The sequence below is a fragment of the Pan troglodytes genome, chromosome 8, assembly GCF_028858775.2.
Source record: "Pan troglodytes isolate AG18354 chromosome 8, NHGRI_mPanTro3-v2.0_pri, whole genome shotgun sequence".
Taxonomy (NCBI): Eukaryota; Metazoa; Chordata; class Mammalia; order Primates; family Hominidae; genus Pan; species Pan troglodytes.
Window position 1 is genome coordinate 80,401,708 of NC_072406.2, and position 25,817 is coordinate 80,427,524.

The following is a 25,817-nucleotide window of genomic DNA, read 5'->3' on the forward strand; positions in this document are numbered from 1 at the left end:
TCCAAAGTCCTCTTGCTGGGTCTTCTCCCTCCTGACTCTTGTGTCTGTGATGAAGGTAAAAGGTTGAAATCATCTAAGCTGTCCTTAAGCACCTGCTTTGAAATTTCTGAATAATAATGTGTCTCAAAAGTCACTTGTTTTCTGATATCTAGCCCATCTTGGTGCCTCAGTAGAAACTTCTGATTACAATCTAGTTACAAGTGTATCCTCACTACCTGGTTACTAATGTTATATATATATATATATGGCATTTTTTTTTTTGAGATGGAGTTTTACTTTGTCGCCCAGGCTGGAGTGCAGTGGCATGATCTTGGCTCACTGCAACCTGTGCCTCCCGGGTTCAAGTGATTCTCGTGCCTCAGCCTCCTGAGTATCTGGGACTACAGGCACTCGCCACCACGCCTGGCTACTTTTTTGTATTTTTAGTAGAGACGAGGTTTCACCCCATTGGCCTGGCTGGTCCCAAACTCCTGACCTCAGGTGATCCACCTGCCTCAGCCACCCAAAGTGCTGGGATTACAGGCATGAGCCACCACGCCCGGTCTCTAATAGTATATTTTAAACAACTCATTGAGTTCTCTGTTTTCATCACCTCTCAACTTGGAGTACTGGTTAAGATAATAAATTTATAGCCAAGTGTGTATTTACTATACACATTTATAGTCAAATAAAATGCACATATTTTCATCATATTGCTTCTGTAGTTCCTTTGGCTAAATCAATTCAAGCATTTAAATTCTGTAAAATCAGGCCCCAACTTAAAATCAAGTTCCTAAAATTGGTTGTTTGGAATACATAGAGACAATGTGGTATTTATATTCTCAGGCAGGTGCTTAAAGGCTATATATAACCCATTGTATTTCTGAAGTATAAGTATAATCATAACTTACCACCATGTATAATAATATTTCTCTGCGGCCAGGCACGGTGACTCACGCCTGTAATCCCAGAACTTTGGGAGGCTGAGGCGGGCGGATTGCTTGAGCTTAGGAGTTCAAGACCAGCCTGGACAACATGGCGAAACCCCATCTACAAAAAATACAAAAATTAGCTAGGTGTGGGGGTGCTGTGTGCCTGTTGTCCCAGCTATTCGGGAGGCTGAGGTGGGAAGATGGCTTGCGCCCAGGAGGCAAAGTTTGCAAGGAGCCAAGATCACACCGCTGCACTCCAGCCTGGGCAATAGAGCCAGACTTTGTCTCAAAAAAAAAAATTATTTGGAAAAAAAAATAGTTCATAATACAGAATTTCAGGAATTCATCTTTCTCTGTAATAACTCTAACAGTGTAGTTAGCCAAGAACTTACCAGTTCTCCTCAGTCAGGCAATAGAAGCTGCAGAAAAGGTTCTTTAGCTTGTAGCAAGAACTCTGTTAGAATAGGGGCTAGAGGTGGTATGGATGGATTGGAAATTTGAGGACATAATAAAACAAGATAAGAAGCCATAGAAGGTTAAGACCTCTTGCCTATTGAAAACCCCCAGAGGTCAGGTACAGTGGCTTAGGCCTGTAATCCCAACACTCTGGGAAGCCAAAGTGGGAGGATTGCTTGAGCCCAGTTCAAGACCAGCCTGGGCAATATAGGGAGACCTCATCCCTAGAAAAAAAATTAAAAATTAGCTGGGCATGATGGTGCATACCTGTGGTCTCTGCTACTTGGGAGGCCAAGATGGGAGGACTGCTTGAACCCAGGGAGTTGAGGCTACAGTGAGCTGTGATCACGTCATTGCACTCCAGCCTGGGTGACAGAGTGAGAACCCTGTCTCAAAAAGAAAAAAAAGAAAATCCCTCAGAATACTTCTCCATTTTGGGCTGGCTCCTTGGTTACTCCCTTTATTTTATTCTATAGACCTCAGGGACTGGTATTCTTGTTTCTCTTCATCCATCAAGTTTTTCTTTTGTTCCTGGTAATTTGGATTCAGATACGTAATATCCTGATACAAAGCAAGCAAAGCCTTTGTAAAGGTTTTCAGGAATAACTGGCAACAGACTATGTGAGAGTAAAAAGAGTCTGATATCCACCTTGATATGCCCTTTTCTTCACATAGTCCCATAGGAACAAGGGCCATTTGTAGAGAATTGGTAAAAGGATCGGATGCATGAATGACCCAAATAAGATTTACCAGAGTAAACCCGAGGAGTCCAGAGTAAACCCAGATCCTGTGTTAACTGTTGGAGGCATTTTTTTTTTTTTAGACGGAGTTTCACTCTTGTCCCCCAGGCTGGAGTGCAATGGCACGATCTTGACTCACTACAACCTCTGCCTCCCGGGTTCAAGTGATTATCCTGTCTCAGACTCCCGAGTAGCTGGAATTACAGGCACACGCCACCACGTCCAGCTAATTTTTGTATTTTTTGAGGCATTTCTTTAAGGAACTGTGGCAGGACATAGAAGTGAGATAGGAGCAGAGGAAACAGGAATGGAATGAGGGCGGGCAGCAGACAACACCAGGGTTGGGTCTGGGGAAACAGCTGCAGCCCCAGTGTCAGGGAAGGGACAGGTTGGGAGACGAAGCCTTGGAGCTTTCCCTTCTGACTTTCGGTGCCTGTGCCCTGTCCTTGGCTGGCCAGCACTAACCAGTCCTGGGAGTATGCTGAGAAGTGGGGGCTGGAAATGGGAGGTGGAGGACCAGGATCTGTAGCATCGAGAGAGGAAAGAGGAGAATCTCTGGTGGGTGAAAAGGAAACATCTGAAGCCACACAGCCTCCCCATTCCTGTTAACCATTTAAGGGTGGATGGCTATAACTTGGTGATGATGGAAACTGGGACTTCCGGCTGGACGTGCTCAAGCCTGTAATCCCAACACTTTGGGAGGCCAGGGCAGGTGGATTGCTTGAGCTCAGGAGTTCAAGACCAGCCTGGGCAACATGGTGAAACCCCGTCAGAAAGAAGGAGGGAGGGAGGGAGGGAGGGCAGGAGGGAGGGAGGGAGGGAAGGAGGGAAGGAGGGAAGGAAGGGAGGAAGGGAGGAAGCGAAAAGAAAAGAAAAGAAAGGAAAGGAAGGGAAAGGAAAGGAAAAAAGAAAAGAGAAAAAAGAAAGAAAGAAACTGGGACTTCTGCTTGCTTTAGTCTTTGTTTCTGAAAAATGAACAGAAAACTCTGAAAAGCACAGATTAGCTTTTAGAAAACAATAACATTTTCTTTATGATTTACCCATAGCAAGAGTCCCCAGCTAATTCCCTAGAGGGGGCCTCCAGGGTGGGTGCCATCCGCATACCCTCCCCAACACCCCCTGCCAGATACAGGCTCAGTCAGCACCTCTAGGCACTCCTCCTTATGAGCACAGGCACCCAGTCCACACCCCTCTCCACCAATGATCACAGAGCCTGAAATAAATGGACAACAGCCACTCTCATGGAAAGTTTGGGGTCTAGGATCTTCATGTGGAGTGAGAACTATGTGAATTATTCATTTTGAATGTAATTTGAAAATAATAAATAATAAAATGTAGCACCTATCTCACATGGTAAGGGAATAAAATGATTTATTGGTTTACTTCTAAACATCCTGCAAAATAAACCCAAATTTATTAAAAAGAAAAGTAACATCAATTTAGAATCATATCAATTTAGAATCATGAATACAGTCCAACAAAGAAAAAAATTTCCTGGTGTAATTTTAAACTGGCAAGTCTAGAAAATACTTCAAACTTGTGAGACCATTTAATATATTTCTGGAAAATGTAGTCATTGTGAAGAATTAGGTTGAATCATATGAAACTTCTGATAGTCTACAATTGTTGACCTACAGAAATGTCAGTTTCACATGGTTCTACCTAATAGGTGGATAGTGGAAGCTTTGATTGTTAACTTTTCCCAAAAATATTCCTATAATGTAGAAAATAATCTTAATATATTTCAACTAAATCTGGTTTCAGAATCCAGTAACAATCTTTTACTTTAACTGATTTGAATGATCTCATTAAAAATTAATAAGCTTTACTGGATGTTAATCACTTTTTCCACCCTATAAGAACTGTGTACTTACTTTTTTTTTACCCAGTTTGAGACGAGGCAGAGAGGAGCAGATTTAAAATTGGTTCCAGTAAATTAAAACCAAGAAACACTTGGTTTCTGTAGTTCCAAAGTTAAAATTCTATCCAAATTCAGATGATTATATTGAATGTATAAGGCAGTAATTAGAGAACATCACTAATGTGATTTAGCTTGAGAATGCATGAGTCCTGAACTCAGTTACTCTCCTGCTGACTAGGGGCAGGTGCATATCAGCCACATGATTCCAAATTCCACTTCAGGAGCATCCCAGTACCATCTCCATAGAGCTCCCCTAAATTATAAAATTAGGGTTAACTACAGTCATAAGTTTAACCAAAGGTCTCACTCTCACCCCAAGCACATGGCTCCAGATTCCTCCAAGATGTGTTAATGTCAGAAAAAGTGATTGCTTCTATTTGATTCATGTATTCACTCATTCTTCAGATCTTATTGAGCGCTCACCTGCCATGGTGCAGGTACTCTTCTAGGTGCTGTCAATATAGGGAGAAGGAAGACAAGATCCCTGCTCTTGAGGAGCTAACACTCTAACACTTGAAGATTCAATCAATAAACAAACAAGAAAAATACTAGATAGTAACCAGTGCTATGTAGAGAATTAGAATGGGGAGTTACATTAGATGAAGGGATCTGGGGAGGCTGCTTTGGGGAGGTGACATTTAAGTTTGATGGGCAGGCTGTGGCAGGGAGAGGGAGTAAGAGGAATCCAGGACGAGTCCTAGATTTAGGGTTTACTTAGTGCTGTCAAAGTGTGGTCCGAGGACCTGTGCCATCCTGCAAGATGTCACCTCTCTGCCTTGAGATTAGTACAAAAATTAAGAGTAACCATTCAGGGCTGGGCATGGTGGCTCACTTCTGTAATCCCAGCACTTTGGGAGACTGAGGTGGGTGGATCACTTGAGGTCAGGAGTTCGAGATCAGCCTGGCCAACATGGTGAAACCCTGTCTCTACTAGAAATACAAAAGTTAGCTGGGTATGGCAGAGGGCGCCTGTAATCCCAGCCACTGCACTCCAGCCTGGGCAACAAAACAGAGGGGAGACTCCATCTCAAAAAAAAAAAAAAAATAGTAACCATTCAGAAAATTTCATCGAAATTTGACAGGGAAGTTTTATATAGTATACAGTAATTTTGCATTTCTTTCATTTGGCTAGTAATTTGTTTTTATTTTACTTTACAAAAGTGCAGCCTGGAAATTTTTAAAACCTGATTTTCATGGTAGACAGTGTGAGAAACGTTGGTTTAATCACTCAACCAAGTGGTGAATAGTGGTGCCATTTCCTGAAATGAGGAAAAGCAGGTTACAAGTACCTCTTGGGGACAGAAATCAAGCATGTAATGTTTGAGCCATCCTGTTTGAAATGCCCTTTAGACACCATAATGTAGAGTAGTAGTATATGACTCTGGAATTCTGGGAAAGAGACCAGGCTTGGAGATATGGATTTGGGAGTCATCAGCAGAAAGTATCTGAAGCTAGGAGATTGGATGAGCTCACCTAGAGCAGAGGAGCACAGGAGACTGGTGCGGTGAGAGAAAGAGAAGGAAAGACCAGTATGGTGTGTCACGGAAGGAAATGTTTCAAAAGGAAAAAGTAGTCATCTGTGTCTAATGCTGCTTAGATCAAGTAAGGTAAGAATGGATAAATGACAATTAGACGTGGCATATTTGGAGACCCTACAGTAGCAATCTCAGAGGAAGAAAAAGAACACAAGACTAATTGAAGTAGGTTAGCAAGAGAATAGGTGACAATGAAACAATCTCATAACATTAGAGGATTATTTCACATGGTTTTGTTGTGAGGGGGGCAGAGAGATGCAGTGAAAGCAGACATGGGGTTAAGAGAGATTTTTTTCTTTTTCTTTTCTTTTTCTTTGACACAGAGTTGTGCTCTGTTGCCCAGGCTGAATTGCAGTGGCATGATCTCAGCTCACTGCAACATTTGCCTCCTAGGTTCAAGCAATTCTCATACCTCAGCCACACCAGTAGCTGGGATTATAGGTGTGCACCGCCACACCCAGCTAATTTTTGTATTTTTAGTAGAGACAGAGTTTTGCTGTGTTGGCCAGGCTGGTCTCGAATTCCTGGCCTCAGGTGATCCACCTACCTCAGCCTCCCAAAGTGCTGGGATTACAGGCGTGAGCCACCATGCCTGGCCTCTTTTTTTTTTTTTTTTCTATCATTCTTGTATTGTTACAGTAGAGATATATTTTTCAAGACAGGTTTTCCTCAAGTGTGAAGATGGAAAAATCCAGTAGAGACAGGAAGCTGGTGATGCAGGCATGTATCAGAATGCAGTTCAGAATGGCTTTGCCAAAATAATGCTATAGGAAGTTTTCCATATTGAAAGGAACACTAATAGTAGCTCTGAAAATTATATTCCATCTACATTCCATTTCCTACAGAATTCTCCTGGGGCTGCATGCTCAGGTGGAAAATCAGGATTCACTAAGGCCGTGTGGGATTTTAGGAGAGACACTGACATTTTCTTTAGTGCTCCATGGTGAGAAACTGGATCTGGAACATACCTGGTTCATTTGGATTTCATGGTATAAATCTAACGTCTGAATCTTAAAAAGTGGCTTCCTCAATTGTACTGATGGACATGTTCTTCCTTGCCATATGGAAATTGAAACACGTTTGTCATTTTGACAGGAGTACAAAATTTCAAGCTTTGAGCAGAGGCTGATGAATGAAATAGAGTTTCGCTTGGAACGTACTCCTGTTGATGAATCAGATGATGAAATTCAACATGATGAGATCCCCACGGGCAAGTGTATTGCTCCCATCTTTGACAAGAGACTCAAGCACTTCCGGGTCACAGAAGGCTCTCCAGTCACATTCACCTGCAAAATTGTTGGGATACCTGTTCCAAAGGTAGGGAAGATGACAAGCCAGTTGGCCACCTCACAGCATGAAACTATAGACAGTGCCTTCAAGAAGGTCTTTAAAAAATATACGCAATGTTTTTTCTTCTTTTTTGTATTTGTTATTGATATAGTTGTACATGTTTTAGGGTATATGCAATATTTTGATACATGTATACAATGTGTAATGATCAAATCAGGATAACTGAGATATCCATCACTCAAACATTTATCTTTTTTGTGTATTGGGAACATTACAGTTTTTCTCTTCTAGCTATTTTGAAATATACAACAAGTTATTATTAACTATAATTTTTCCACTGTACTATCAAGTACTGGAACTTATTTCTTCTATCTAACTGTATGTTTTTACCCATTAACCAACCTCTCTTCATTCCCTTCTCCCATCTATCCTTCCCAGCCTGTGGTAACCACCATTCCACTCACCACCTCCATGAGATCATTTCCTTTAGCTCCCACATGTCAGTCAGAACATGCAATACATGCCTTTCCGTGCCCAGCTTACTTCACTTAACATAACGACTTCCAGTTCCATCCATGTTGCTGCAAATGATGGGATTTCATTCATTCTTTTTATAGCAGAATAATATTCCATTGTGTGTAGATATCCCATTTTCTTTATGTATTCATTAATTGATGGACACATAGGTTGATTCTGTAACTTGGCTATTGTAAATAGTGCTGCAGTAAATACAGGAGTGCAGATATCTCTTCAACATACTGATTTCCTTTCTTTTGGATATATATCCAGCAGTGGGATTGCTGGATCATATGGTAGTTCTATTTTTGGTTTTTGGAGAAAAGAATCTCCATACTGTTTTCCATAACAGCTGCACTACCTTACATTTCCACCAACAGTGTATGAGGGTTCCCCTTTCTCCGCATCCTCACCAGCATTTATTTTTTTGTCTTTTTGGTAATAGCCATTCTAACTCTGGTGAGATTATATTTCTTGGGGTTTGATTTGCATTTTCCTATTGATTAGTAATGTTGAACATTTTTTCATATACCTGTTGGCCATTTGTATGTGTTTTGAGAAATGTCTATTCAGGTCTTTTTTGTGTGTGTGTGAGACAAAGTCTCACTCTGTCGCCCACGCTGGAGTGTGGTGGCACAGTCTTGGCTCACTGCAACCTCTGCCTCCCAGGTTCAAGCAATTCTCGTGCCTCAGCCTCCTGAGTAACTGGGATTACAGGTGCCTGCCACCACACCTGGCTAATTTTTGTATTTTTAGTAGAGACGGGGTTTCACCATGTTAGCCAAGCTGCTCTCAAACTCCTGACCTCAGGTGATCCACCCTGGAGGCCTCATCCTCCCAAAGTACTGGGATTACAGGTGTGAGCCACCACGCCCAGCCTATTCAGGTCTTTTGCCCATTTTTAACAGTCTTTGTTTTTGTTTTTGTTTTTTGCTATTGAGTTTTTTGGGTTCCTTATATATTCTGGTTAGTAATCCCTTGTCAGATGGATACTTTGCAAATATTTTCTCCCATTCTGTAGGTTGTCTCTTCACTTTGTTAATTGTTTCCTTTGCTGAGCAGAAGCTTTTTACTTGCTGTAATCCGATTTGTCTATTTTTGCCTTTGTTGCCTGTGCTTTTAAGGTCTTACCCAAAAAAAAATTTGGCTAGACCAATATCCTATAGTGTTTCCCCATTGTTTTCTTCTAGTAGTTTCATAGTTTCAGGCCTGGCACTTAAGTCTTTAATGTATTTAGACTGGATTTTTTTATCTGGTGAAAGGTGAAGATCTAGTTTCATTCTTCTCCATATGGGTATTCAGTTTTCCTAGCACCATTTGTTGAAGAGACTGTCCTTTCTCTCAATGTATGTTCTTGGCGCCTTTGTCAAAAATGAGTTGGCTATAAATACATGGATTTATTTCTGGGTTCTCTATTCTGTTCCATTGGTCTATGTGTCTATATATTTGCGAGTACCATGGTGTTTTGGATATGATAGCTTTAAGGTATAATTTGCAATCAGGTAGCATAATGCCTGCAGCTTTGATCTTTTTGCTCAGGATTGTTTTGGCTATTTGTGGTCTTTTGTGATTCCATATGAATTTTAGAATTGTTTTTTCTATTTCTTTTTTTTTTTCTTTTTTGAGACAGGGTCTTGCTCTATTGCCCAGGCTGGAGTGCAGTGGTGAGATCTCTGCTCACTGCTACCTCCACCTCCTGGGTTCAAGCGATTCTCCTGCCTCAGACTCCTGAGTAGCTGGGATGACAGCTGTGTGCCACTATGCCTGGCTAATTTTTGTACCTTTAATAAAGATGGGATTTTGCTGTGTTGGCCAGGCTGGTCTTGAACTCCTGGCCTCAAGTGATCTGCCCACCTCAGCCTCCCAAAGTGCTGGGAATACAGGCATGAGCCACCACGCCCAGCCTGTTTTTTCTATTTCTGCAAAGGATGTCATTGTTATTTTGATAGGGATTACATTGAATCTGTATATCACGTTGAGCAGTATAGACATTTTAACAATGTTAATTCTTCCAATTTGTGAACGTGGGATATCTTTCCATTTGTGTGTGTGTGCCCTCTTCTATTTCTTTCAGTGTTTTATAGTTTTCCTTGTAGAGATCTTTCACTTCTTTGGTTAAATTTATTCCTAGGCATTTTACTTATTTATTTTTGTAGGTATTGTAAATAGTATTGCTTTCTTGATTTCTTTTTCAGAGTGATTGCTGTTAGTGTATAGATGCTACGGATTTTTGTAAGTTGATTTTGTATCCTGCAACTTTACTAAATTTGTTTACCCTAAGAGGTTTTTGATAGAGCCTACATTTTTCTAAAATATAAGATCATGTCATCTGCAAGCAAGGATAATTTGACTTCTTCCTTTCCAATTTGGGTGCCTTTATTTCTTTCTCTTGCTTAATTACTCTGGCCAGGACTTTTAGGGCTACGTCGGATAAAAGTGGTAAAAGTGGGCCTCTTTGTCTTGTTCCTGATCTTAGTGTAAAGGCTTTCAATTTTTCCCTGTTCAGTACGATATTAGCTGTGGGTTTGTCATATATGGACTTCATTGTGTTGTGTTCCTTCTACACTCAATTTGTTGAGGGTTTTTTATTATAAAGAGGTGCCGAATTTAATTGAGTGCTTTTTCAGTGTCTATTGAAATGATCATATGGTTTTTGTCTTTGATTCTGTTGATGGGATGTGTCATGTGTATTGACTTGCCTGTGTTGAATCATCCTTGCAGAGCTGAGATGAATCACACTTGATCATGATAAATAATCTTTTCGATGTGTTGTTGAATTTAGTTTGGTAGTATTTTGTTGAGGATTTTTGCACCTATGTTTATCAGGAATATTTACCTGTAGTTCTGTTGTTGTTGTTGTTGTTGTTGTTGTTGGGTCTTTGACTGGTTTGAGTATCAGGATAATGCTGGTCTTGTAGAATGAGTTTGGAAGTATTATCTCCTCTTTAATTTTTTGAAATAGTTTGAGTAGAATTGATATTAGTTCTTCTTTAAATGTTTGGTAGAATTCAACAGTGAATCCATTAGGCCCTGGGCTTTTCTTGGATGGGAGACTTTTTCGTTACTGCTTCAATCTCATCACTCATTATTGGTCTGGTCTGCTTAGGTTTTCTATTTCTTTGTAGTTTAGTCTTGGTAGGTTGTATGTGTCCAGGAATTTGCCAATTTCTTCCAGGTTTTCCAATTTGCTGGCATATAGTTGTTCATAATAGTCTCTAGTGATCCTTTGTGTTTCTGTGGTTATCAGTTGTATTGTTTCCTTTTTCATCTCTTATTTTATTTGGGTCTTCTCTCTTCTCTCTTTCTTTCTTAGTCTAGCTAAATGTTTGTCAATTTTGTTTATCTTTTTAAAACACCAACTTTTCATCTCTTGTATTTTTGGTCTTTTGCATTTTTTTAGTCTCAATTTCATTGATTTCTGCTCTGTATTTATTATTTCTTTCCATCTACTAATTTTGAATTTGGTTTGTTCTTGCTTTGTTCTTTGAGATGCCTCTTTAGCTAATTTATTTGGAGTCTTTCTGGGTTTTTTTTTAATGTAGGTATTTATTGCTATAAACTTCCCTCTTAGTAAGAAAGTCTTATCAGACTCTAGTGAAGTGTCTACGGAAGGAATGAAAACCCATACCAGAAAATTAGCAAAGCCCAGATAATTTCACTTAAAAAAAAAACCCATCAGGAATGAGATCATTAAATAGTCACGCTAAAAAGAAATCAGACTTATGGGTAAGTTCAAATTTTAATAAAAGTTTAAAATAAATGTCTTAGTCATGATACTATATTTTGGGCTATTGATTTTCATAGCCATCAAACTCACCAAATTGATATTTTTCTGTCTGCTTAATATCTATTTAATATCCACAGGGTACCTGTTCTTGTACAAAGTGAACTGTATTAGGTTGGTAAATGCTGAAAATGTCATATCGTTATCACTGGATGCTGAAAAATCACATCAGTCAGCAGATTTTTTGGCAGTCAGCTGAGAGAAGGATTTACACCCAGCATGTTTGTGGCAGAGGATCTCTCTGCTCTACTTTCATAAACATTAGCATAGTGTTATCATGTATGGTTAGGTAACCAGGAAAAGTAGAGGAGGACAGCTGCAACCAGCACTTTATCTCCTCTGTCTTTGAGAGATCTCCTTCACACATGCAAAACTTAACAGGAAATATATAGATAGATGTGTATGTGCACACACACACACACACACACACACATAGATATTTACATTTTGGCTAGATGAGAAATTTAGCAAGTTAATCCTAGCCTCATTCCATTTAGTGTAACAAACCATACTAACCTTTCAAGCAAGGTGACTTGTTCTAAGTGCTGAGATCTGCAACTGCAGGAAACTTGAGCTTGTAAATAAGGTAATGAGAAAATATCCACTCTCCTGGTTTTCATTATTTTGCTTCTGAAGACATGTCCAGTCCTTAGGGTGGCTTTTAAAACTATGTGTGAAGTACAAGAAAAATAGTCAAAAGCTTCATCTTAGTCCTAAATTATATTGGATTCTTGACTTAAATAATATAATATTTAATATTAAATAGTATTATACAGGTACAAGTGGAGGGGCATATTATACAGCCATTTTTAATATGTTTTATAACTTTTTCTCAAGTGCTTCATAAAGTATGGTCACTTAAAAGATGGCAGTTGGCCCTTTCCTCACCCCAGACCCTAGTTCATTAACCTCTAAAGATAAACAAAACAGTGTACATCTTGATAATTTTTCATTTCAGGTTTACTGGTTCAAAGATGGGAAGCAGATTTCTAAGAGAAATGAGCACTGCAAAATGAGGCGAGAAGGAGATGGGACATGCTCCCTGCACATTGAATCCACTACCAGTGATGACGATGGCAACTACACCATCATGGCAGCCAACCCCCAGGTGGAGACGCAGGGTTCTGCGCTGTGCTGCACTCTGAGGAAGGAGCGGTTGATGTCATTGTGAATGAGACCTTGAGAAGTGCGAGTTACTAAGGATTGCTGAGGAAAATGAATGAGAAGCATTGTGACTTTGTGTAACTAGGGCACAGCATCACAACTTAAAGGACTAGTTAGCCACTGACGTGTCACTCAATCCTTCAGCCTTTGTCAAGGGACCTTAGTACTATTTTTTCACTATGTATACCTTGCAGACTTCTTGAACTAGATCTTGTGTTTCTCAACACATTGATTCTCTTGAAGAGTCAATAAATCATTATATCAATCATTCTATCAAGAATGATCTGTCATTTTTGTTCTTTAGCGAATAGGCAAATTACTTTGCAAAGATTTGTGAATATCCCTCAAACTCATAATGTCCACATTTTGGGATTGTTTTGTTTTTCAAACTTGGAAAGCCATAATCATCCACTTTCCTTTTCTGAATGAAGCCAAATCTTAAAATTCCCCTAAAAGATGTGGCAGAATAAACATCTTCAATTACTATTTGAATAGGAAGTACAGAACTATAACATCCATTCCTACTGAAATGTTAGTTTTGAAGAATCTCTGTTGAGGAATGTATGAAAATATTTGGCCATGCTTTCTAAATTTTGACTGAAAATAAAGTTAAGTACATAAGAATTCAAATTTCTTTTTACCTTTGTGCTGTTCATATCTCAGTTTAAAAATGAAAGTCGTTACCATACTCTTAAAAATCTCTCCCCCTGGAATATTAACAATGATTTAAGAAATCATATTTTATTGTTTTTATTTCTCTCCCCCAAAGAAAAACATAATAGCCAAAATTTCACGATGTTCTGGTCCAGAAAATTTTATGTAAATTGAAAAAATGTGAGATTGTTCTTGTTTTAATCTTGCTCTTTTTCTGTTTGTCAGGGGAGAATCAGCTGTTCTGGCCACTTGATGGTACAAAGTTTGCCCATTCGCAGTCGGCTAACCTCTGCTGGTCAGTCTCACAGGTAAAGACAGTAAGAATTCCCCCTCTCTAGGCCCTTCCCAAGCACCTGCCCACTATCGTGAGCACCAAAGTACTGGATCCACAAATTCTTAATTAAAGGTAGTCCTTCACTTGCAGCACTAGCATCACCTGGGCATTGGTTGGAAATGCAGAATCCCAGGCCCCACTCTGGATCTACTGACTCAGAATCTGCATTTTAACAGAATTCCCAGATGACTCACAAGCATAGTAAAGTTTAACAAGCACTAGTCTCTGGGGTTTTTTTTTAAGTTTGATTTTTATTTTTTAGAGACAGGGTCTCACTTTGTTGCCCAGGCTGGAGTGCAGTCGTGTGATCATAGCTCACTGCAACCTCAAATTCATGGGCTCAAGCCATCTTCCCACCTCAGCCTCCCAAGTAGCTGAGACTACAGACACATGCCACCATGCTGGCTCAATTTTTCTGTGTGTGTGTGTAGAGACAGGTGTCTCACTATGTTGCCCAGGTTTGTCTCACACTCCTGGCCTCAAGCAATCCTCCTGCCTTGGCCTCCCAAAGTGCTAGGATTACAGGCATGAGCCATCACTCCCAACCTGGCATGCTTTTAATGGTTCAAAATTTGTAACCATCAGTAGCACCTGCACACATAATATGTAAATCAGACCCATTGAAGTAAGTTACCATCTTTTGTTTCATAAAACAGAAACCTTTAATGATTGAATGTATATTGATGGAATGTTTTTGTTGTTGTCTCCAATACAACAACTGGTTTTCTTCCTCTCTGATTTTACTAACCACTAAGAAGAAAGAGCCTGGCTTTCCACCTGAATCTTACGGTGCCACGAAGTCTTAGCAAAGCATTCCATAGCTGCTGACACAGATGAATTAAATGTGACTTACCAAAGGAACAAAAATAGTGACCCATGTTTCAGATACAGTATTTCACTACCGTTGCAACTATACCTTCTTCTTCTTCTTTTTTTTTTTTTTTTTTTTGAGATGGGGGTCTCACTCTGTCACCCAGGCTGGAATGCAGTGGTGCAATCTCAGTTCACTGCAACCTCCAACTTCCAGGCTCAAGTGATCTTCCCACCTCAGCCTTCCAAGTAATTGGGACCACAGGTGTGCACCACCATGCCCGGCTAATTTTTGTATTTTTTTGTAAAGACGGGGTTTCACCATGTTGCCCAGGCTGGTTTCAAACTCCTGAGCTCAAGCAATCAACCTGCTTCAGCCTCCCAAAGTGCTAGGATTACAGGCTTGAGCCACCACACCTGGCCCCCTCTCCCTTTGCCTCCTCCTCCCCCTTCTCCTCCTCCTCCTTTTTTAAGAACAGCTGTTACCGTTGGTCAGTCTTATCCAGTTTAAGTTCATAGTCATCTTTAATGGTCTGCCATAATTTATAGCCAGGTTAAATTTTATTACTCAAAGACACAGGGATTGCAGCTGCCTTACTCTGGGTAATAAACAGGACTTCTCTTTTGGCTCTCGTTTGAGGTTCAGATTGAATACTGATCTATTTGTTTATTTTGATGGCTTTTGAATAACTGGTCGAACTCATAGCAATGGGAGCTGAGCCCACTTAACCCAGAATGACAGAAAGAAGCTAAGCCTGTTTATTTGATTGCAGATCTCGCAAGACAATCCCACAGTGTATGAGATACTTACCACTTTGTGTTTTACATCAGCCTCACACCATTATTTATTGTTTATAGTCCAGCCTCCCCTTTCCCCCTTCAAAAAAAAAATCTGTTCTCTAGGTCTGTAGCCATGCCTAAATGCCTATTATCATAAGTTTGTAAATTTATTTCTATGTTTAATATCTGAACATGCTTGTTGTTATAGGGGAAGATCCCGAGTGCAAGAAAGAGACAAAGAGCCCCTACAGGAACGCTTTTTCCGACCACATTTCCTGCAGGCTCCTGGGGATATGGTAGCTCACGAGGGGCGCCTCTGTCGGCTGGACTGTAAGGTAGACTCCAGCACCCATGCTTAGTTCCAGATCTGTTCATATTTTGTATTTGTTTGCATTCATTTTTATTTGTATTTGTGGGTTTTTTTTTCAGGAAAGATGAGATGGGGAAGGGAGACAGATCACTTTTTTTTATCATAAGGCTTGTTTGGAGTATTTAATGTCAGATGAAATTATTTTATGAAATTTTTGAATCTTTATATATTAATAAAAATTACATTGGTATTATATCAAGTTAATTGCATTTTTAGAAGACAACCAAAGAGGTGATACACAGTAGTTCCCCCTTATCTGAGGGGCCCGCGTTCCAAGCCCCGCAGTGAATGCCTGAAACTTTAGGTAGTACTGAGCCCTATATATACTATTTTTTAAAGTTGATAACCAAGACAGCTACTAAGTATCTAATGGGCAGGTAGCATAGAAAGTGTGAACGTGATGGGCAAATGGGTGATTCATACCCATGGGTAGGATGGAGTAAGACGGCATGAGATTTCATCATGTACTCAGAACGAAACACAACTGAAAACTTAGAAACTTTATTTCTGAAATTTTTCATTTAATATTGTCAGACTGTGGTTGACCTCGGGTAACTGAAACTTTAGATAAAAGGAGGACTACTATAATTCAGACATTTGCATCTAAGCCTTTTAAGAATTCTAGAATGCTATGGAAGATTTAGATACAAGTCTTTTCATATGGTGTCTGGAAAGCCTTTATTACTATAAAGCCATATGGTGTGATTTTCACATCCTTGAAGTGAATTGTTGAATGTGTGGCCTTTGAAAATTTATAGACATGAAAATATGGCTCCAAGGTAGTGTATGAGAACAGAAGCTGGTTTCTCATACTAATCAACCTCCATTACCTTTAGCTATTCTGCATTCTCATTTTTTGACCGGGCTCTAGTTGAGCAGCTTGGATATCTCTCAGAATGAAGAGAAGCTTACGTCACCCTTTCTGCCCATAGATGCAGAATGCTATGGAAGACTTAGATGCAAATTAGTCAAAACTTGAGGTTAAGCATTCATAAAGGGTCCACTTCTATCTGTGGTTCTTCTTCTCTCTGTGGCTGCCTAAATAATATTCGGATTGATTGCTACATCCCCCTCCCTAAACTCTGAAAGATTCCCATGACTGGGTCCCATCCGCAGAGATTCTCACTTATGGTAAATGGGCACCAGGATTTTTAAACACCTCCCACATGATTGTAATACACAGCAAGATTCAAGAACTCTGGTTTAATATCTGGCCTTTCATCATCCTCAGCAAACTAACACAGGAACAGAAAACCAAACACCACATGTTCTCACTCATAAGTGGGAGCTGAACACTGAGAACACATGGACACAGAGAGAGGAGCATACCATGCCCTGTTCGGGGGGTGGGAGGGGTGAGGGGAGGGAACTTAGAGGACAGGTCAATAGGTGCAGCAAACCACCGTGGTACACATATACCTATGTAACAAACCTGCATGTTCTGCACATGTATCCTGTGTTTTTCTTGTTTTCGTTTTTTTTTTTAGAAAAAAAATCTGGCTTTTCTCTTGGCTATTAGGTATGTAAGCAGTATATCATCTCTGCAATTGATGCTGCAGGCCTATTATATCTATCTATTTCACTTTTTAATTCTTATTTATTCTAATCTAGAGTATAATCAAATAGGTTAACCATTACCTTAACTGTGACCAAAGTACCATACAGTTCAAATTCATGCAGCTGTTTATTCAGACCCTTCTTTTCTCTCGATGCCCCTACAGAGAGGTTTCTCATCACTCCATGTTTTCTCTCACTATCTGTTTGGTGCCAAGCAAGGATAAAGAATTCAGCCATCAAATAAATGTGCCTGTCATCAGTCATTTGCCTCCGCTGTCCTGTTGTTTATTAGGTGAGTGGTTTACCGCCCCCGGAGCTGACATGGCTACTCAATGGCCAACCTGTGCTACCAGATGCCTCCCACAAGATGCTGGTCAGGGAGACCGGAGTCCACTCTCTGCTCATTGACCCGCTCACTCAGCGCGACGCAGGGACCTATAAGTGCATCGCTACCAACAAAACCGGGCAGAATTCTTTTAGTCTGGAGCTCTCTGTAGTAGGTAAGGTTTGCTGCTGGGACCCCTAAACACAACTTCCTCCAAAGTCATTACCCAAAGAGGCAGCGCCTCTGCCAGAATTCCTTCATCCTTTGCCCTACTAACTCCAATCTCAATTTCCCCTTCACTGTGGTAGGGGTGGTATTTCCCACATCACTTTCAAAAACATGCCAGTAATCTAAAATCATAATATGACACCATGTGCATAATACCCATTAAATAAATGAGAGCCATTGTAATCATCAGTCAATCAATCAATCAATTAGCTGTCACTAAATTCCAGTTATTTGCCCTGCAGTCCATCATTCCTGGAACATACCAGGCTCTTTGTCCTCTGTCTAAGCTTTCATGCCTTTGCACCAATGATCCCTCTACCTGAATATCCTTTTCTGCCTGGCACCTCCTACTCATTCTGTAAGACCTAACTGAAATGTCACCACCAGGTACAGTGGATCCACCAGGCACAAATACCCCTTCCCAGCCTAACAACCGTAAAGTGTTTCCATAGCACTCAGAAAAGGAGAGATTCATAGAGCAGGTAGGGCCTTCTGTGTAAATGTTAATTATTTGCCTCCCTGAAGAGATGCTGAGCTCCTGAGGTCAGAGACTCTGGCTCGTCTTGCACATCTCCAGTGCCTCTGTCTCTCTTCTGCGTATCTCAGTGCCTGGAACATGGAAGGTGCCCAAGAAATATTGAATCAATATCTAAACAAGTGAAACTTTATATTCTTAGATGATGTGAACGAAACACTGTAATGCCTATACATAAGGACAACAAGACATTGTCATCTGGGAGGTGCCAGCCCTGAAGTAAATTTCAGAATGCAGGAATTCTGGTGCTGGGCTTCCTCCTGCTCTCAGTGTGGCCCTTTAAGAAAACCAGGGTGCGGGGCGCGGTGGCTCACACCTGTAATCCCAACATTTTGGGAGGCTGAAGCGGGTGGATCACCTGAGGTTAGGTGTTCAAGACCAGCCTGGCCAACATAGCAAAACCCCATCTCTACTACAAATACAAAAATTAGCCAGGTGTGGTGGCGCACACCTATAATCCCAGCTACTAGGGAGGCTGAGGCAGGAGAATCGCTTGAACCCAGGAGGTGGAGGTTGCAGTCAGCCAAGATTGCACCACTGCACTCCAGCCTGGGTGACAGAGCAAGACTCCATCTCAAAAAAAAAAAAAAAGAAGAAGAAATTCAGGGTGGCTTCAGCATGCTAATCCTCTCTCTAGGCTAGTGGCAGTTTCCCCTGTATATCTTTTTCCTTCCCTCACTTTTAATTTCTTCTCACCAATAAAATAGGAAAAACTCATTCTGCAAGAATACATTGATTTCAGGCTTTTACCTTTATTCCACTATTTTGCTAAAAAATATTGACTTTGGAACCCTAAGACATGAGGTACCTTTACCTAAATTTGTCCTGGCCAAATCTCTAAAAGCCTCCTTGGGAAGCACAGTCTTGTGTGTGTGTGTTTTAGATAGTGTTATTCTGTAGGTGTCAGATTTTTGTGGAAAAACTATTATGTCTTCTACAAAATAAAACTCCTCCCCCAAAAATCTGTTTCAGTAAATAGAATATATGGTTCTCAAAATCTACTGTTGAGATATAAAAGAAATTCCTTTAATTCCACCATTCCTGGCATTTGCATCCCGTGCGTACGACCCAGATCCTCAAGTATTGCCTCTCGTGGAATGTGCAGAGATGGTTGCCCCATTTCCTTTTGTTTTTTAAACCATTTATGAAGCTTTTATCAAGGCAGCGATCCTCACTGGAAGACATGAGGAGTGTTCTGACCAGGAGGTAAGGTTCGTGCATGCCCACTCTGCTGAATTCCAGAACTGTGGTGACTGTGAGGCATGAACCTCAAAGTACTTACTATTCAAATAAGAATGACCCTTCTCCACCAGGCACAGTGGCTTATGCCTGTAATCCCAGCACTTTGGAAGGCCAAGGCGGGTGGGTCACCTGAGGCCAGGAGTTCGAGATCAGCCTGGCCAACATGACGAAACCCCATCTCTCCTAAAATGACAAAAATTAGCCAGGCTTGGCGGTGCACGCCTGTAGTCTCAGCTACTCGGGAGACTGAGGCAGGAGAATCACCTGAACCTGGCAGGGGAGGGGTGCAGGCAGAGGTTGCAGTGAGCTGAGATCTTGCCACTGCACTCCAGCCTGGGTGACAGAGCAAGACTCTGTCTCAAAAAAAAAAAAAAAAAAGAAAGAAAGAAAAAGAAAAAGAATGACCCTTCTCTTGCTCAGCCAAAGAGGTGAAGAAAGCACCTGTGATCCTGGAGAAACTACAGAACTGCGGTGTTCCCGAAGGCCACCCCGTGAGACTGGAGTGCCGCGTGATAGGCATGCCCCCACCTGTGTTCTACTGGAAGAAAGACAATGAGACCATCCCTTGCACCAGAGAGAGGATCAGGTACAGCAGCCACCACATCCAGAGGGACTCCCACTCTCAGTGGGGCTTGTTGTGCCACCCAAATAAGTCTGCTGCTATTTGAGTCTGGCTTATTTCATTTAGAATAATGCATTTGCGTTTCATTGATATTATTGTGTGTATTAAGAATGTATTCCTGGCCAGGCGCAGTGGCTCATGCCTGTAATCCCAGCACTTTGGGAGGCCAAGGCGGGTGGATCACGAGGTCAGGAGATCGAGACCATCCTGGCTAACACAGTGAAACCCCGTCTTTACTAAAAAATACAAAAAATTAGCCAGGCGTGGTAGCGGGCGCCTGTAGTCCCAGCTACTCGGGAGGCTGAGGCAGGAGAATGGCGTGAACCTGGGAGGCGGAACTTGCGGTGAGCTGAGATTGCGCCACTGGACTCCAGCCTGGGTGACAGAGTGAGACTCCGTCTCAAAAAAAAGAAAAAAAAAAGTACAAGGAATTTATGGAAGATTTTGCAAATTTTTTGTCCCATGTCTTCAATTATATCAGGACCCAGAAAAGCTCTTTGAAGTAAAAAAGCTAAAACAAAATGAAACATCAAGGCAGTTATACTCCTTTTCCATCCATCACTAAATGGTTGTTTTTAAAGTAAGCTTAAGGATCCAGTTTCTTAAACTGGGTACGTTGCTTAATCTTCCCTAACCAACTTAGGGAAATGGCAATTTCTTTGCCATTTTGGTTTTATACCACAAGGGGACAAGGAAGTAAAGGTAGCTTCTGTACAAAACTTTCTACTGAGAATTATTTCACCACAGTAAACGGAAATTGCCCCAGAGAATGCTGTAGCTGTTGGGTTTTAAAGAATTTTGTCATCTAAAATATGTGTGTGTATTGTGTGTGTTGGGATTGTGGGGGTGTGGGGGTGTGCATTTTTCTACAGTAAAACTTAAGCAAGAACAGAGAATAGTCTTGGGTTAATGCTCCAATCTAACAATGCAATATGTTAAACTAGATTAAACTATATACTCTAAATAAACTGAGGGTCTACAATTTTAAATATGGTTTTATTGGGCAAAAACAAAATCAATGTCTGGAAAGTTCATTCCCAGTTGAGGCTGACTGCTGGGACCGGGTGATTGCTCAGTCCTGGACTCTGAGGACTAGCTCGGTTTAGTCACCACTTCCTGGGGAAGGCAGTGGCAGGGGAGGGAGGAGGAGTGACTGAGATGCTGCCGTGGGGAAAGCCTAAGACTCAGAGACCGCTGCCCACTCACTGCCCATTCATCTTCCCCCTGCCTTTAGTGACAAGATGCCTGTCATTTTAATGTAAGCATAGGACATTCTGGCTGGGCACAGTGGCTCATGCCTGTAATCCCAACATTTTGGGAGGCCAAGGCAGGAGGATTGCTTGAGACCAGGAGTTCAAGACTAGCCTGGGCAACATAGCAAGACCCCATCTCTAAAAAAAAAAAATTAATTGTCTAGGCATGGTGGCACACACCTGTAGTCCCAGCTACTCAGGAGGCTGAGGAGGGAGGATTGCTTGAACTCAGGATTTGAAGGCTGCAGTGAGCCATGATCATGCCATTGTACTCCATCCTGGGGACAAGCAAAACCCAGTCTCAAAAGAAAAAAAGAATAGGATATTTTGATACTTTAAACTCATAGTGATTAGCTTCTGAAAACCACACACCTAGGAACATCTGAATGGTCCTAAAACGCGCACGCACACACACACACATACACAGAGAGAGAGAGAGAGATACAGTTGCTCCTCAACTTACGATGGACTTACCTGGATGTAACCCCATCATAAATTGAGGAGAATATGGAATGCAAGCATCCTAAGTCAGGAACTGCCTGTATATCACTGTGATTATAACTGTGTCGTAAGTGTTGTAAGTATTTACAGTTTTCATGTCCCTGCCTTCTCTCACCTATATACCTCTGCTCAGGACATTCCTTCTTTGGGAACTCTCTTCACCTTCTTCTCTGCCTCCACACTGCAGCCCACTTCCCTAATGTCTGTTATCCCTTAATACTCACCTCAAACATCATCTTTCTAAGGAAGAGCAGCGCCCCTGCTTCCTCCCCAGCTTGGTCCAGGACTGAGTTGATGTTCTTCTACCAGCAACTGTTGCATGTAGTCACAATTGTTAGTACTAATGGTTTCATTCTCTCTCCCATGACTAGACTGTGAGCATCTTGAGGGAAGAGACCACGTCTTCTTTGTTTTCGTATGTTCTGACTCTTCACAACACCCAATGCCTTTCACCTAGTAGCATATTATGTAAGATGAAGGAATTACAAACAAATGCATGAATTTCCACGGCTATTGCCTCACCTCACTCAGCTACAGCAATAGCACCCTAATGTGTCTCTCTGCGGCCAGGCTCAAGCCCTATTCAATACCACTCCTCACCACTGTGAGGATGATCTTTTAAGAATGCAAACTGACCGGGCGCAGTGGCTTACGCCTGTAATCCCAGCACTTTGGGAGGCCAAGGCAGGTGGATCACCTTTGGTCAGGAGTTGGAGACCAGCCTGGCCAACATGGCAAAACCCTGTCTCTACTAAAAATACAAAAATTAGCCAGGCATGTTGGCATGTGCCTGTAATCCCAGCTACTTGGGAGGCTGAGGCAGGAGAATCACTTGAACCTGGGAGGCGGAGGTTGCACTGAGCTGAGATCACACCACTGCACTCCAGCCTGGGCCACAGAGTGAGACTCTGTCTCAAAAAAAAAAAAAAAAAAAAGAGAATACAAACTGATTATATCAACTCCTGCTTAAAATATATCATTAGTTTCCCATAATCTGAGAGGAAGGGTCCCGTCCCTTTACCATAGTGCACGTGACCCTCTCCCCTGCCTTCTTCCTAGTCCCCCCACTTGCCAGTACCCCGTGTGCACTCCAACCCCAGCTGTAAGGAATATGCCATGCTCCCTCCCACACCACCACGCCTTTGTGCAGGCTGTTCCACCACCTGGAACAGCTACATCCCACCATCCCTGTGAGTTTCCACTCGACCTTTGAGACTGAGCTGGAGCACAACTTCTGGGAAGTTTTCCCACCCTTGAATTGGCTACATTATATTTCAGTGCTTGAGAAATAGATTTTTAAAGTAATCTCGTCTTAGTCGTCTCAGGTCTTTATACAGTGTTACATTTTTCTGTGAGCCTAACCTCACATATGCTGGTGCTTCTGAACATCCAGTATCTTCATGCCTCCTTCTTGATGCCTGCAGCTTCCCAGAATAACCTTTTCCCCTCTGTCTTCCCCAGGCATCTTTCCCACGACATTACTCTAGCATTTGTTGCATTCTATTTCTCTTTATTTCTACTTATTTATCTTTTATTTATTTATTTTCCATTAAACTTAGGGATCCTTCTAGAGAAGGAATTTCTTTGGCCAGGTGTGGTGGCTCACACTCGTAATCCCAGCACTTTGGGAGGCCGAGGTGGGTGGATCACCTGAGGTCAGGAGTTCGAGACCAGCCTAGCTAACACAGTGAAACCCTATTTCCACCAAAAAAAAAAAAAAAAAAAAAATTAGGCAGGCATGGTGGCAGGCATCTGTAATCCCAGCTACTTGGAAAGCTGAGGCACAAGAGTCTCTCGAACCTGGGAGGGGGAGGGTGCAGTGAGCCGAGATCACACCACTGCATTCCAGCCTGGGCAACAGAGCAAGACTCTGTCTCAAAAAAAAGAGAAGGAATTTTTGTCCTGTTCATCTTTACACCCTCAGCACCCAAGGCAGTAGCACCTAGCATTTTCCCCAACATAGTATTCAATAAGTGTTTACTAAAGAAATATATCAAAGAATGAATGGATTAATTAATTAACTAATCAGAAGGTGAAGGTAGCCAATGTGTTAGTGTAGTGAAATTGTGGTGGATATTTTATTACTTTATTCTTGTTATACTTGTTATTGATTGATTTATTCTTGTTTATTCTTATTACTTTATAAATTCTTAGACATAATAACTTTCAATGAAAGGTAAACACTTATTCATCCTTTGAGCTCAGGAAGCCGTTGCTGTTGCCCCTGCTGTGCAAATGAGCTGTGGCAGCCCCAGAGGAGAGCTTGGAAGTATGAGTGATAAGAGGGCCAGGCCAACAAGGGGTGTAGGGAACATGTGGCCCTATGGTTTTTGATCCATGGCTGCATATTGCAATCACTGGGGAGTTTCCAAAAATCCTAATGCTTGGATCCCAGCCTTTGATTCTGATATAATTACCTGGGATGTGGCCTGGGATTCCAATATGCAGTCAAAGTGAAAAACTATGGATGTGGAGAAAAACAGAAGGAAACAGCAGGCTGGTTTCCTCCTAAACCTCATGAAGCTGGAAGATGCATGAGCCCAGCTGGTTACATTAGGAAATGCTGTCTATGCTGCCAGTTCATCCACCCCCTGGCTCTATTTTGTCTTGCTTTCCCTGTTCATCCCAGAGCGTCCTAACAAAGTTATCGATGAAATGTCCAACCTTGTTTGGAAAAGAGATCTTTCTGAACTTTGGTTATGAAAAGTGGGGGTTCTGCTGGTGGGAAGCGCAACTTCAGTGGACTTGCAGCAGTGGGGAGGGCAACAGCAGGTCTCAGCCCCAGCTGCCCCCTCCTCCTAGCATGATTAAGCTCACTGCTGCTCTTCTGTGACGTCTTCCACCTTCAAATTTGTCTTGATGTCTGCCTTCAGCTGAGTTCCCGCTTCTTCCTGGAACCCTAAATTTGACAAAGGCATTTCTGCCCCCCGATAAAATATAGGTATATTCTCTCTTTTTCTCCAGTATGCACCAGGACACAACAGGGTATGCCTGCCTTCTCATTCAGCCAGCCAAGAAATCAGACGCTGGATGGTACACATTGTCAGCCAAGAATGAAGCTGGCATCGTGTCGTGCACTGCCAGGCTGGATATATACGGTAAGTGTAATGCTGTTAGTTGAACATCTGTATGCAACTAACAGCTTAAAATTTTTTTTTTTTAAAGATAAATGGGTCAGGCAAGGTGGCTCACGCCTGTAATCCCAGCACTTTGGGAGGCCGAGGCAGGCAGATCACCTGAGGTCAGGAGTTCAAGACCAGCCTGGTCAACGTGATGAAACTCCACCTCTACTAAAAATACAAAAATTAGCCAGGCATGGTGGCACACACCTGTAATCCCAGCTACTCGGGCAGCTGAGGCAGAAGAATTGCTTGAACCCAGAAGGCAGAGGTTGCAGTGACCCGAGATTGCACCACTGCACTCCAGCCTGGGCAACAGAACAAGACTCTGCCTCAAAATAAATAAATAAATAAATATAGATGGAATATGTTTCCATAAATGAATCGGGTAGACTATACTATATTTTAGTGCTTAAGAGATAGATTTAAAAAGTCATCTCATCCTGGTTACCTCAGGGCGTTTGTACACTTTTACATTTTACTATGGGCTTCACCTTCTTCCAAAACAGGGCCTCTAATACCAGGAATTACAGCTAGTCCAGAGTTTGCAAGTGCTTGTGCCTCTGAACAGCCAATGTTTTCTTGCCATCTCCTTGCTGCCGTGGGCCACCCACTGGAACTTCCCACTGCCTGTGATGCCCCGGCAGAATTTTTGAAACTCCTTTCATTTATTCATTTAACAAATGTGTGTTGCTCCAATCCCCCAGACTTCTCTAATAATAGAGAGCTGTCCTAATAATAATAATAATAATAATATCAAGTGACATTTGTAGAATGACACATAGGCTCCCCTCTCTCGTCCAAAGGCGGGATTCAAAGTGATACCTTTAAATCTCCCAGACCCATGAGATTATTATAATTGTAGTTACCTTCATTTAACGCTGAAAATTACATGAGAGTAACAACATTGTACAGGCTGTCCCACCACCTGGAACAGCCCGCCCCACCCTCCCTGTGAGTTTCCACTCAATCTTTTAGACTGAGCTGGAGCACGTCTTCTGGAAAGCTCCCCCACACTTAAATTGGCTGTGCTATATATTTAGCGGAAGACTCGGAGAGGTTAATGACTACAGCTAGGAGGCAAATCTAGGCCTTTGCATTGTTTCTTTGAACCACATTTCCAATTTTCAAAAGGATCTAAGAAATAAATTTTTATTTATGTATTTGTGT

At 41.7% G+C, this 25,817-nt stretch overlaps 1 protein-coding gene across 10 annotated transcripts in view; it reads left to right on the forward strand.

Annotated features, from left to right (window-relative positions):
- Window positions 1–25,817, forward strand: part of MYPN (myopalladin) — a 134,277-nt gene that overhangs the window by 94,173 nt on the left and 14,287 nt on the right. For all 10 annotated transcript variants that reach the window (XM_054660163.2, XM_054660165.2, XM_054660164.2 and 7 more), the window contains 7 exons: window positions 6,659–6,880; window positions 12,112–12,261; window positions 13,197–13,279; window positions 15,104–15,230; window positions 17,115–17,322; window positions 19,573–19,738; window positions 24,493–24,626. In XM_054660163.2, the coding sequence (XP_054516138.1) occupies window positions 6,659–6,880; window positions 12,112–12,261; window positions 13,197–13,279; window positions 15,104–15,230; window positions 17,115–17,322; window positions 19,573–19,738; window positions 24,493–24,626 (1,090 nt within the window). The remainder of the gene's footprint in view (window positions 1–6,658; window positions 6,881–12,111; window positions 12,262–13,196; window positions 13,280–15,103; window positions 15,231–17,114; window positions 17,323–19,572; window positions 19,739–24,492; window positions 24,627–25,817) is intronic.